This window comes from Melanerpes formicivorus, unplaced genomic scaffold, assembly GCF_026170545.1.
Source record: "Melanerpes formicivorus ecotype bairdi unplaced genomic scaffold, bMelFor1.0.p_v2 SCAF_14, whole genome shotgun sequence".
Classification (NCBI taxonomy): Eukaryota; Metazoa; Chordata; class Aves; order Piciformes; family Picidae; genus Melanerpes; species Melanerpes formicivorus.
The window spans coordinates 18,782,807-18,796,004 of NW_027142366.1; the positions used below are offsets into that span (position 1 = coordinate 18,782,807).

Sequence of the window (13,198 nt, forward strand, 5' to 3'; positions counted from 1 at the left end):
CCTGAATCTCCCCACCTCCAGCTTCATTCCATTGCCCCTAGTCCTATCACTGCCTGAGATCCTGAGCAGTCCCTCCCCAGCCTTCCTGGAGCCCCCTTCAGACACTGGAAGGCCACATTTCTCCATATTGAGTCAACAGCTGTAAGACAATCAGCTGTAGAGTGAGGAAAACTCAGATGACCACTCAGGGAATCTTCTGCATCACTGATGGTGTCTGGTTTCACATCAGTAGCCTTGGGCAGAAGTGGGGAAAGGATCTGAGTCTGAACACAGCAGTGAGATGCTTTCTCTTTCATAACACAGTGCCTGCAGAGCTGCCCTGGGAGCCCTTCCCAGCTGCTGGAGCCTTTCACCACGATGCACTTTGATTTATTGGAGCCTTTAGGAAGCCCCAGCCTAGCCCCTGCTTGACCTCTGGCTCAGGAAAGCCTCTCACCATCCAGGACCCTGCTGTGCAGCTCTTTGTCTTGCTACAGGCAGAAGCAGCTCACAGTTTGCTAGCTGCCCCCAAAGCTGAGCTGCTGAGCTGCTGAGCTGCTGTGCTGCTGTGCTGCTGAGCTGCTGTGCTGCTGTGCTGCTGTGCTGCTGTGCTGCTGAGCTGCTGTGCTGCTGTGCTGCTGCCAAAAGGGCAGCCAAGGTAACAGGATCTGCACCTTGGTGGAGGGAACACAAAGCACTGCCTGGTGGCTTCCAGCAACACATGAGGCTGCTTCATAGGCACACAGGGGAGGGAAGGGACCTTCAGAGACTCACAGAATGGGTTGGGTTGGAAGGGACCTCAGAGACCATCCAGCACCAACCCCTGCCATGGGCAGGGACACCTCCCACCAGCACAGGCTGCTCAAGGCCTCATCCAGCCTGGGCCTGAACACCTCCAGGCAGGAGGCAGCCACAGCCTCCCTGGGCAGCCTGTGCCAGAGTCTCCCCAGCCTCACTGCAAACAATTTCTTCCACCTCTCCACTCTCAGTCTCCTCTCTCCCAGCTCAAAGCCATTGGCCCTGGGCCTGGCACTCCCAGCCCTTGTCCCAAGTCCCTCCCCAGCTCTCCTGGAGCCCTTCAGCTACTGGGAGCTGCTCTGAGGTCTGCCTGGAGCCTTCCCTTCTCCAGGCTGCACAGCCCCAGCTCTCCCAGCCTGGCCCCACAGGGGAGGTTCTGCAGCCTCTGAGCATCTCTGTGGCCTTCTCTGGCTCCTCTCCAGCAGCTCCAGGTCCTTCCTGTGCTCAGAGGCTGGAGGCAGTGCTGCAGGTGGGGTCTAATGAAATCATGGAGTCCAATCCCCTGGCCAAGGCAGGGTCACCAAGGCATCAGCACCCTGAGGTCAAAGTCTTCACCTGACTCCTCATTCCTACCCCAGCTCACATGAGAAAGACTCTCCCACCCCACTCCTTAACGTGTCCTGAGCACCCCTGCATGAAGGGTATCTGAGCCTGACCCTGACAGAAGGCTTGGTCTTGGCCCCATGGCCTTGGAACCAGCAGCTGGTGCAGAGGGTAAGAGCCTGAGTGCCAGAAAGTTATGAGAGACTGGCACTAGGGTTGCCCAGCCTGAATCCCAGCAGGGTAAGGGTTGGAAGGGAGCTCTGGAGCTCCCCCAGCCCAAGCCCTGCTCCAGCAGGGCACCCCCAGCACCCTGCCCAGCAGCACAGTGCCCAGGGTGGGTTGGAAGCTCTCCACACCAGCAGACTCCACAACCTCTCTGGGCAGCCTGCTCCAGGGCTCTGTCACCCTTAAAGCAGTTCCTCCTCATGTTCAGATGGAAGTTCTCATCTTCAGATTGGTGCTTGTCACCACTTGTCCTGCCCCTGGGCACCACTGAACAAAGCCTGGTCCCATCCTCCTGACACCCACCCCTGAGCTATTGATCAGCATTGATCAGATCCCCTCTCAGGCTGCTCTTCTCCAGACCAAACACCCCCATGCTCTCAGCCTTCCCCTCCACAGAGATGTCCCAGTTCCCTCAGCACCTTCACAGCTCTTTTCTGGGCCCCCTCCAGCAAATCCTTGTCCTTCTGCAACTGGGGAGCCCACAACTGGACCCAGCACTCCAGACACAACCTTGTTGTATCAGTGTAGAAGATGTGAAGACCTTCCCTTGCCCTGCTGGCCACACTCTTCCTGCTGCACCCCAGGATGCCATTGAGAAGGGCAACAGGGCTGGGGGGAGGCTTTGAGCACAGCCCTGTGAGGAGAGGCTGAGGGAGCTGGGGTTGCTTAGCCTGGAGAAGAGGAGGCTCAGGGGAGACCTTCTTGCTCTCTGCAACTCCCTGCAGGGAGGTTGGAGCCAGGTGGGGGTTGGGCTCTGCTCCCAGGCACCCAGCAGCAGAACAAGAGGACACAGTCTCAAGCTGTGCCAGGAGAGGTTTAGGTTGGATGTTAGGAAGAAGTTCTTCCCAGCAAGAGAGATTGGCCACTGGGATGTGCTGCCCAGGGAGGTGGTGGAGTCCCCATCCCTGGAGGTGTTTAGGAAGAGACTGGATGAGGCCCTTGGTGCCATGGTTGAGTTGATCAGATGGTGCTGGGGGAGAGGTTGGACTTGGTGATCTCTGAGGTCTTTTCCAACCTGGTTAATTCCATTCCATTCCATTCCATTCCATTCCATTCCATTCCATTCCATTCCATTCCATTCCATTCCATTCCATTCCATTCCATTCCGTCAGTTAGGGCTGGCTGATGGGTTGGGCTGGATGATCTCGGGAACTCTCTCCCAACCTGGCTGATTGTGATGGGTTATGCCCATCCTGAAAGGAAGGGGGGTGGGAGGGCTTGTGAGAGCTTTGCTCTCCCTGGAGAGGGTTTTCCCTCTGGGAAACTGGGTCTGTTCCACTGCCCCTCCCTATCCAGCAAGCCTATAAAAAGGAAGACACAGTATCACAGTATAACTTAGGCTGGAAAGGACCTCGAGGATCATCGAGTCCAATCTATCAACACAGACCTCATGACTAGACCATGGCACCAAGTGCCACATCCAATCCCCTCTGGAAAACCTCCAGGGATGGAGACTCCACCACCTCCTGGGCAGCACATCCCAGTAGCCAATCTCTCTTGCTGGGAAGAACTTTCTCCTCACCTCCAGCCTGAACCTCCCCTGGCACAGCTTGAGACTGTGTCCTCTTGTTCTGCTGCTGGCTGCCTGGGAGCAGAGCCCAACCCCCACCTGGCTCCAACCTCCCTGCAGGGAGTTGCAGAGAGCAAGAAGGTCTCCCCTGAGCCTCCTCTTCTCCAGGCTAAGCAACCCCAGCTCCCTCAGCCTCTCCTCACAGGGCTGTGCCCCAGACCCCTCCCCAGCTTTGTTGCCCTTCTCTGGACACCTTCAAGTCTCTCAATGTCCTTCTTGAGCTGAGGAGCCCAGAGCTGGACACAGGACTCAAGGTGCAGCCTAACCAGTGCAGAGTACAGGGGCACAATGACCTCCCTGCTCCTGCTGGCCACACTATTCCTAATGCAGGCCAGGATGCCTTTGGCCTTCCTGGCCACCTGGGCACACTGCTGGCTCATATTCAGGTGGCTGTCAATCAGCACCCCCAGGTCCCTCTCTGGTTGGCAGCTCTCAGCCACTCTGACCCCAGCCTGTAGCTCTGCCTGGGGTTGCTGTGGCCAAAGTGCAGCCCCTGGTACTTGGACTTGTTGAATGCCATCCTGTTGGCCTCTGCCCATCTGTCCAGCCTGGCAAGGTCCCTCTGCAGAGCCCTTCTGCCCTCTCACTGACCAACATCTGCTCCCAGCTTGCTGTCATCTGCAAACTTGCTGATGACTGACTTGACCCCCTCATCCAGCTCATCAATGAAGATGTTAAAGAGCACAGGGCCCAGCACTGCTCCCTGGGGCACACCACTGGTGCCTGGCTGCCAGCTGGCTGTGGCACCATTCACCACCACTCTCTGGGCTTGGCCCTCCAGCCAGTTCCTAACCCAGCACAGAGTGTAGTGGTCCAAGCCATGAGCTGACAGCTGACACTGCAGCCCTTTGCTCTCTTTTGGCTCCTGCCTTGCCTGGATGAGAGGACTGCTGCTGGCTCCCTGCTTCTCTGCCACGTGCTCAGGCCGGGTCTTTCTCCCTGCTGCATCCAAGCCTCTCCAAAGGGCTTCAAAGGACTGGTTTTGTATATATATATTTTTCCCCCTGCATCCTTGTTCCTTACCCCTGTGAACCCTTCCTGTTATTGTTATATATATCTAAAGGAAATTAATAATAATAATAAACCGGGTTGGAAGAGACCTTCAAGGTCATCACCTCCAACCCATCAACCAACCCAACACCACCTAAACAACTAACCCATGGCACCAAGCACCCCATCAAGTCTCCTCCTGAACACCTCCAGGGATGGTGACTCCACCACCTCCCTGGGCAGCACATTCCAATGGGCAATCACTCTCTCTGTGTAGAACTTCTTCCTAACATCCAATCTGAACCTCCCCTGGCACAGCTTGAGACTGTGTCCTCTTGTTCTGCTGCTGGCTGCCTGGGAGCAGAGCCCAACCCCCACCTGGCTACAACCTCCCTTCAGGAAGTTGCAGAGAGCAATAAGGCCACCCCTGAGCCTCCTCTTCTGCAGGCTAAGCAACCCCAGCTCCCTCAGCCTCTCCTCACAGGGCTGTGTTCCAAACCCCTCACCAACTTTGTTGCCCTTCTCTGGACACCTTCCAGCAAGTCAATCTCCTTCCTAACCTGAGGGGCCCGGAACTGCTCACAGGACTCGAGGTGTGGCCTAACCGGTGCAGTGTACAGGGGCACAATGACCTCCCTGCTCCTGCTGGCCACACTCTTCCTGATGCAGGCAGGATGCCATTGGCCCTCTTGGCTGCCTGGGCACACTGCAGGCTCATGTTCAGCCTACCATCGACCAGCACTCCCAGGTCCCTCTCTGCCTGGCTGCTCTCAGCCACTCTGCCCCCAGCCTGTAGCACTGCCTGGGGTTGTTGTGGCCAAAGTGCAGCCCCTGGCACTTGGATGTGTTCAATCTCCTGCCCTTGGCCTCTGCCCATCTGCCCAGTCTGTCCAGGTCTCTCTGCAGAGCCTCTCTACCCTCCAGCAGATCAACTCCTGCCCCCAGCTTGGTGTCTTGTTGCCTCTCTCTCCTTCCAAACCAACCCCAACCTATTTCCCGGAGGGTTTGCTCCTTCCCTTTCTTTTTCTCTCAGCCAGGGACGAGGAAGGGGCTGGGGGAGGGAGTGGTTCCCAGTCTTGCCCCCACCCGAGCTCTCAAATCCCAGGCAAGGCCCCAAGCCCCCAGGCTGACCCCGCGGCTCTGGCAGCAGTGCTGACAGCACAGGGCAGGGCTGGGCAGGGCAGGGCAGGGCAGCGCAGGACAGGGCAGGGCAGGGCAGCACAGGGCAGCGCAGGACAGGGCAGGACAGGGCAGGGCAGGGCAGTGCAGGGCAGGGCAGCGCAGGACAGGGCAGCGCAGGGCAGGGCAGCGCAGGGCAGGGCAGGGCAGGGCAGCGCAGGGCAGGGCAGGGCAGGGCACGGCAGCGCAGCGCAGGGCAGGGCAGGGCAGCGCAGGGCAGGGCAGTGCAGGGCAGGGCACGGCAGCGCAGCGCAGGGCAGGGCAGGGCAGCGCAGGGCAGGGCAGCGCAGCGCAGGGCAGGGCAGGGCAGGGCAGGGCAGGGCACTCACGGAGTAGCTGCAGGTCTCCAGGACGACGACGCGGCTGGCGAAGGTCTCGTTGTGCGCCTCGATGCGCAGCGTCCTCTCGCGCCAGTTCACCGTGTTCGTCTGGATGAACACCACCTGCTCCACCCCCGCCATCTGCAGCCGGGCAGGGAGCAGCAGTGGCAGCAGTTAGAGCCTGGGCTGCTCGGAGGCTCTGCTCTCTAAAGCTCAGGCACAGATTCTGAGCAGAGGAGCAGGGAAACACAACCAAATCGCTCTCGGGTGCGAGAAGGAAAAGCAAAGGTCCTTCTGATCAAGTTCCTTGGGTGCACAGCTGGAACAGGAGGAGCTGTACCATAACAATTCTGCCCTTCCCTCCTCTGATCTCTGGCCAGTTTGCTTTGCTTGGGAGAGGTAACCTGCTTGCGGCTGGCCTTGGCTAAGTCTAACTTCTCTGCTCCTTTCTCTTGTCCCTTCTGCACAGGGAGGGCGAGGAGGTGTGATGCGTTATGCCCATCCTGACAGGGTGGGGGAGGGGTTGTGAGAGCCTTGCCCTCCCTGCAGGGGGTTTCCCCCCATGGAAACTGAGTCAGTCTGTTCCACTCCCCCTCCCTGTCCAGCAAGCCTATAAAAGGAAGACACTGCAGCCCTTTGCTCTCTTTCAGCTTCTGCCTTGCCTGGATGAGAGGACTGCTGCTGGCTTCCTGCTTCTCTGCCACGTGCTCAGGCCTGGTCTTCCTCCCTGCTGCATCCATGCCTCTTCAAAGGACTGTTGGTTTTATATCTCTCCCTATCCATCCCTGTTCCTTACCCTTGTGAACCCTTCCTGTGGTTATCTCTCTCTCTCTCTCTCTCTCTCTTGTTTAAAGAAAATTTTACCTCTCTACTTCCAAACTGACTCCAAACTATTTCTTGGTAGATTTACCTCCTCCCTATTTCCTTATCCCACTTCCTTTCCTTTTTTTTTCCTTTCTTCCCTTATCTCTCCCTCTTCTTTCCCCTTCCCTTTTCTCTCTTGATTGGGAAGGATGAAGGGGGAGCAGGAGAGGGATTCTCAGTCTTGCCCCCAACTGAGCTCTTAAATGCCAGTTAAGGCTCAACCCACCACAGGAAGGTAAGGGAGAAAGAAGCTGGTAGCTTCCCCTGGCCATGGCTGGGAGGGGCCCTGTGCTGTTCATGAGTTGTAAATATCTGTAAGTGTTGTCACCCCTGGATATTTGCTCACATTCATTGCATGCCATGGGAGAGTGGAGCTCTGCTTGTAAATGCAGCTCCACTTCCTCCTGACTGAGCTGGTCTGGCAGAGCAAATGCTGGGGGGGGAAGCTTCAACCCACCACAAAGCCCAGAGAGGGAGCACAGCGTTAGGAGGCAGCCCAGAGGGGAGGCAGGGCCAGGGCCCCGGGGTGCCGCTTGCCTTCTTGAGCAGCCTGGGAGCGTCGATGTTGAGCCTGCAGCTGCGCTCCACGACGTGGATGGCTCCGTCCGGGCTGCGCCACTCCCGCAGCACCTCACTGCCCACGAACACCGGCAGCTGCGGGCAGCAGGGGAACCGCTTCTCGTAGGCCTGTGGAGACAAGGGCAAGGGCAGCTGCAGCGGCAGCCCTGGCTGCAGGGATGCACAGACAGGCTCCTGCCTGCAGCCCCGGGCTCAGGGCTGCACACCTGGGCTGTAGGCTGCAGCTCCGGGCTCAGGGCTGCACACCTGGGCTGTAGGCTGCAGCTCCGGGCTCAGGGCTGCACAGCTGGGCTCCTGCCTGCTGCCCCGGGCTCAGGGCTGCACACCTCAGCTCCTGCCTGCAGCTCCACACTCAGGGCTGCACACCTGGGCTCTAGGCTGCAGCTCCAGGCTCAGGCCTGCACACCTGGGCTCCTGCCTGCAGCTCCGGGCTCAGGGCTGCACACCTGGGCTCTAGGCTGCAGCTCCAGGCTCAGGGCTGCACACCTGGGCTCCTGCCTGCAGCCCCGGGCTCAGGGCTGCACATCTGGGCTCCTGCCTGCAGCTCTGGGCTCAGGGCTGCACACCTGGGCTCCTGCCTGCAGCTCCGGGCTCAGGGCTGCACACCTGGGCTCTAGGCTGCAGCTCCAGGCTCAGGGCTGCACACCTGGGCTCCTGCCTGCAGCCCCGGGCTCAGGGCTGCACAGCTGGGCTCCTGCCTGCAGCTCTGGGCTCAGGGCTGCACACCTGGGCTCCTGCCTGCAGCTCCGGGCTCAGGGCTGCACACCTGGGCTCCTGCCTGCAGCTCCGGGCTCAGGGCTGCACACCTGGGCTCCTGTCTGCAGCTCCAGGCTCAGGGCTGCACGCCTGGGCTCCTGCCTGCAGCTCCAGGCTCAGGGCTGCACACCTGGGCTCTAGGCTGCAGCTCTGGGCTCAGGGCTGCACACCTGGGCTCTAGGCTGCAGCTCCAGGCTCAGGGCTGCACACCTGGGCTCCTGCCTGCAGCTCTGGGCTCAGGGCTGCACACCTGGGCTCTAGGCTGCAGCTCCAGGCTCAGGGCTGCACACCTGGGCTCCTGCCTGCAGCTCTGGGCTCAGGGCTGCACACCTGGGCTCTAGGCTGCAGCTCCGGGCTCAGGGCTGCACACCTGGGCTCCTGCCTGCAGCTTAGAGCTCAGGGCTGCACGCCTGGGCTCCTGCCTGCAGCTCCGGGCTCAGAGCTGCACACCTCAGCTCCTGCCTGCAGCTCCGGGCTCAGAGCTGCACACCTCAGCTCCTGCCTGCAACTCCGGGCTCAGAGCTGCACACCTGGGCTCCTGCCTGCAGCTCCACGCTCAGGGCTGCACACCTGGGCTCCTGCCTGCAGCTCTGGGCTCAGGGCTGCACACTTGGGCTCCTGCCTGCAGCTCTGGGCTCAGGGCTGCACACCTGGGCTCCTGCCTGCAGCTCCAGGCTCAGGGCTGCACACCTGGGCTCCTGCCTGCTGCCCCGGGCTCAGGGCTGCACACCTCAGCTCCTGCCTGCAGCTCTGGGCTCAGGGCTGCACACTTGGGCTCCTGCCTGCAGCTCTGGGCTCAGGGCTGCACACTTGGGCTCCTGTCTGCAGCTCAGAGCTCAGGGCTGCACACCTGGGCTCCTGCCTGCAGCTCTGGGCTCAGGGCTGCACACCTGGGCTCCTGCCTGCAGCTCCAGGCTCAGGGCTGCACACCTGGGCTCCTGCCTGCTGCCCCGGGCTCAGGGCTGCACACCTGGGCTCCTGCCTGCAGCTCTGGGCTCAGGGCTGCACACTTGGGCTCCTGCCTGCAGCTCTGGGCTCAGGGCTGCACACCTGGGCTCCTGTCTGCAGCTCAGAGCTCAGGGCTGCACACCTGGGCTCCTGCCTGCAGCTCCAGGCTCAGGGCTGCACACCTGGGCTCCTGCCTGCAGCTCCAGGCTCAGGGCTGCACACCTGGGCTCCTGCCTGCAGCTCCAGGCTCAGGGCTGCACACTTGGGCTCTTGGCTGCAGCACCTTGGGCTCCAGGCTGCCCCAAGCTGGACTAGTAGTGGCCCTGGACTATCAAGGGCAAGGCCAAAGTTACTAGCCAGTCATTGTCATAGATTCATGAATGAGTTGGGTTGGAAGGGACCTTCAGGATCATCCAGCTCCAAGCCCCTGCCAGGGGCAGGGATCCCTCCAACCAGCACAGCTTGCCCAGGGCCTCATCCAGCCTGGCCTTCAACACCTCCAGGCTTGGAGGCTCCACAAACTCTCTGGGCAACCTGTGCCAGAGTCCCGGCACAGGGCCATGGACTTGCTCAATGGATCACACAGCGGATAAGGAACTGGCTGCATGTTTGCACTCAAAGGAGTGCAGGTGGAGGCCAGTGACAGGTGGAGGTCTTCAGGGGTCTGTCCTGGGCCCACTGCTGTAAACATATTTGTCAGCAACGTGGGCAGTGGCAGTGAGGCTCCCTCAGCAGCTCTGCTGATGCCACCAAGCTGTGTGCTGCAGAGGACTCGCTTGAGGGAAGGGATCCAGCCACAGCACAGGAGGAACAGCTTTAAGCTTGAGATGAGACTGAGAGTGGAGAGGAGGAAGAAATCCTTTGCAGTGAGGCTGGAGAGACTCTGGCACAGGCTGCCCAGGGAGGCTGTGTCTGCCTCCTGCCTGGAGGTGTTCAGGACCAGGCTGGATGAGGCCCTGAGCAGCCTGTGCTGGTGGGAGGGGTCCCTGTCCATGGCAGGGGACTGGAGCTGGATGGTCTTGATGGTCCCTTCCAACCTGAGCCATTCTGTGTCTCTATGCTCTCCTGGCCCTGGTGTTTCCCATGCTGGCCACTGCCCTAATCAGAGGAGCTCGTGGTGCTGTACAGCTGCAGTGGAACAAGGCTCAGCTCAAAGGCAGAAGCAATTCTGTGTGAGAGTCTGCAGGGAACCCAGGGGGGAAAGCACTCTGTCAACTCATGTTTGCTGTGCAGAGATGCAGCCAGTGGGCCAGCACAAACTGCATGAGGTTCAACAAGTCAAAGAGCAAGGCTAGGCCAAGCCCAAATGCAGAAGGCAGTATCAGTGTGATAGATGAGGGCACTGCTCTCCACTACCCCAGCAGCTCCAGGGCTGCTTCCCCCTGGTGCTGGGAACGATCCCTGCTCCTGAAATAGCTCAGGCAGCCGAGCACACATTCCACAGCTCCTGCTCAGCACTGCTGCAGGGAGCAGAAGAGCTCTCAGCTTATCACATTGCTCCTGCAGCAGGAGGAAAGTGCAGACAAGCAGCTGAAGCTCTGCCCACCACAGCCTGCAGGAGGCTTGGAATTATCCTCCCCCAGCCACTGAGCAATGCTCTCCTTGCTTGGACACACTGAGTGGGGAACTTGCCCCAAAAGAAGTGTGGGCAGCAGGAGGAAGGAGAGATTCTGCCCCTGCCCCACTCCAGGGCCGGCTCTGGAGCCCTCAGCACAGGCAGGGAGCTGCTGGAGCAGGGCCAGAGGAGGCCACAGCAGTGCTGGGAGGCTGGAAGCCCTCTGCTGGGAGGCCAGGCTGGGAGGGTTGGGCTTGTGCAGCCTGCAGAGGAGAAGGCTCCAGGGAGACCTCCTGCTGGCCTTGCAGAGCTTCAAGAGGCCAGAAGAGAGCTGGGGACAGACTGCTGAGCAGGGCCTGTTGGGCCAGGCCAAGGGGGGATGGTTTGAAGTGCAAGAGGGAGGCTGAGAGTGGAGAGAAGGAGAAATGTTTGGTGCTGAGGGTGGGGAGAGCCTGTGCCAGGCTGCCCAGAGAGGTGGAGCTGCCCCATGGCTGGCAGCAGTGCAGGGCAGGTTGGTTGGGGCTGGGAGCAGCCTGCTGTGGCTGCAGCTGTCCCTGATGGCTGCAGGGCTTGCTCTGGGTGAGCCTCACAGGTCTCTTCCAACCCAATCTGTGGTTCCATGGTGCTTTATCAGCAAGGCCTCATCCTGTGCTTTCCTCTCTTGACCAGCAGAAAAACTCAACCAGTTTAGACAAACACCAAACTTCCAGGAGCAAGTGAAGGCCTCCAACCCCCCTGGGTGCACAGCCCCTGGGTGCACAGCCCCTCTCTGCTTGAAGCAGCTGAGTCTGTGACACTGGGGGTTCAGGGACACGTCAGGCACTGCTGCAGGGTGCTGCCAGCTACCTATCCCCAGGACACTGCACGTTCCTTGAGGGTCACCAGGTGAGCTGTGCATCCCTCAGGGCCTGCTCTCTGCCAGCTGCAGCTGCTAGCACATCGATCTGCTCAAAGTTCATACTCCCTGCTTCTGCCTCTACCTGCCCTCTTCCCATCCTCCAAATCACCACCTCTACTCTCTGCATAGAATGGACAGGGTTGGAAGGGAGCTCTGGAGCTCCCCCACCCAAGCCCTGCTCCAGCAGGGCACCCACAGCACCCTGCCCAGCAGCACAGTGCCCAGGGGGGGTTGGAAACTCTCCACACCAGCAGACTCCACAACCTCTCTGGGCAGCCTGCTCCAGGCCTCCAGCAGCCTCACCCCAAACAACTTTCTCCTCCTGCTCAGCTCCAACCTCCTGCCTGACACTTGCTGCCCCTTGCTGTCCCTTCTGCTGGCCCTGGGCAGCACTCAGCAGAGCCTGGCCCCAGCCTCTTGCCCCCCACAGCTCCTTTAGCTCTTGCTGAGCATTGCTCAGCTGCCCTCTGGGGCTGCTCTTCTGCAGGCTCTCAGCCCCAGGGCTCTCAGCCTTTGCTCCTCACCACACAGATGTTCCAATCCCTTCATCATCCTCATGATCAGCTCTGGACACTCTCCAGTCGTTCCCTGTCCTTCCTGAAATGGGGAGCCTGACACTGGACACAATACTCCAGATGTGGCCTCAGAGGGTAGATCGGAGGGGCAGGACAACCTCCCTTGCCCTGCTGGCCACACTCTTCCTCATGCACCCCAGGAGACCATTGGCCTCCTGGCCACAAGGACTCATGGAGAAATCAGTCCCTGGCACTCCCAGGCCCTTCTTCATGGAGATGCTTCCCAGCAGCTCAAGCCCTCTCCTGTGCTGGTACTTGGGGTTGTACCCCAGGCAGAGAGGTGGAACATGTCCACATCTGTAAAGAATCCCTTCCACACTTTGATACCAAGGCCTCAGCTAATCTTCTTGCACCACCAGGGCTAAAAATACAGCAGCTGAAGATGCCTGAGATCATGTGAGGGCCAGCTGAGGCACCACGATAAAGCTGTGCCTGATCTCTGCTGGCTGAAGAGACCAAGCAGGCAGCAGAGCCTCTCACCCTGCAGGCAGGCAGCACAGCCTCTCACCCTGCAGGCAGGAGGAGAGCACAGCAGCAGCAGCTGGGCATGCAGTGCACTTCTGCTCCTGCAGACACCCTGGGAGCAGGCAGGAAATAGAAACTCTCAGGTCTTAAAGAATGAACCAGGCTGGGAAAGACCTCAGAGGTCATCCACTCCAACCTATTCCCCAGCACCAGCTAATCAACTCAACCATGGCACCCAGTGCCTCACCCAGGCTCTTCCTAAACACCTCCAGGGATGGGGACTCCAGCACCTCCCTGGGCAGCACATCCCAATGGCCAATCTCTCTCTCTAGGAAGAATCTCTTCCTAACATACAGCTCAAACCTCAGCCTGGAGAAACGAAGGTTCCAGGCAGACCTCAGAGCAGCCTCCCAGTACCTGAAGGGCTCCAGGAGAGCTGGGGAGGGACTTGGGCCAAGGGCTGGGAGTGCCAGGCCCAGGGCCAATGGCTTTGAGCTGGGAGAGAGGAGGCTGAGAGTGGAGAGGAGGAAGAAATTGTTTGCAGTGAGGCTGGGGAGACTCTGGCACAGGCTGCCTCCTGCCTGGAGGTGTTCAGGGCCAGGCTGGATGGGGCCCTGAGCACCCTGTGCTGGTGGGAGGTGTCCCTGCCCATGGCAGGGGCTTGGAGCTGGATGATCTCTGAGGTCCCTTCCAAGCCAACCACTCTGTGCTGACCTTCACAAACCAGATGGAGCAGGCCCCAGGCAGCCCTCATAAGGGAGCAGCTGTGGGGCACGGTGCTATACCCGCTGCGGGGCACGGCGCTCCGCTCCCTGCGGGGCACGGTGCTATACCCGCTGCGGGGCACGGCCCTCTGCCCGCTGCGGGGCACGGCCCTCTGCCCGCTGCGGGGCACGGCGCTCTGCCTGCTGCGGGGCACGGCGCTCTGCCCGCTGCGGGGCACGGCGCTCTGCC

General features: G+C 60.2%; 1 protein-coding gene across 4 annotated transcripts in view; it reads right to left on the reverse strand.

The window, feature by feature from the left end:
- SEC14L5 (SEC14 like lipid binding 5) overlaps window positions 1–13,198 on the reverse strand; it is a 64,727-nt gene that overhangs the window by 26,549 nt on the left and 24,980 nt on the right. For all 4 annotated transcript variants that reach the window (XM_068147279.1, XM_068147278.1, XM_068147276.1 and 1 more), the window contains 2 exons: window positions 7,006–7,155; window positions 5,614–5,745 (listed from right to left, as the gene is read on the reverse strand). In XM_068147279.1, the coding sequence (XP_068003380.1) occupies window positions 5,614–5,745 (132 nt within the window). In that variant the 5' untranslated portion in view covers window positions 7,006–7,155. The remainder of the gene's footprint in view (window positions 1–5,613; window positions 5,746–7,005; window positions 7,156–13,198) is intronic.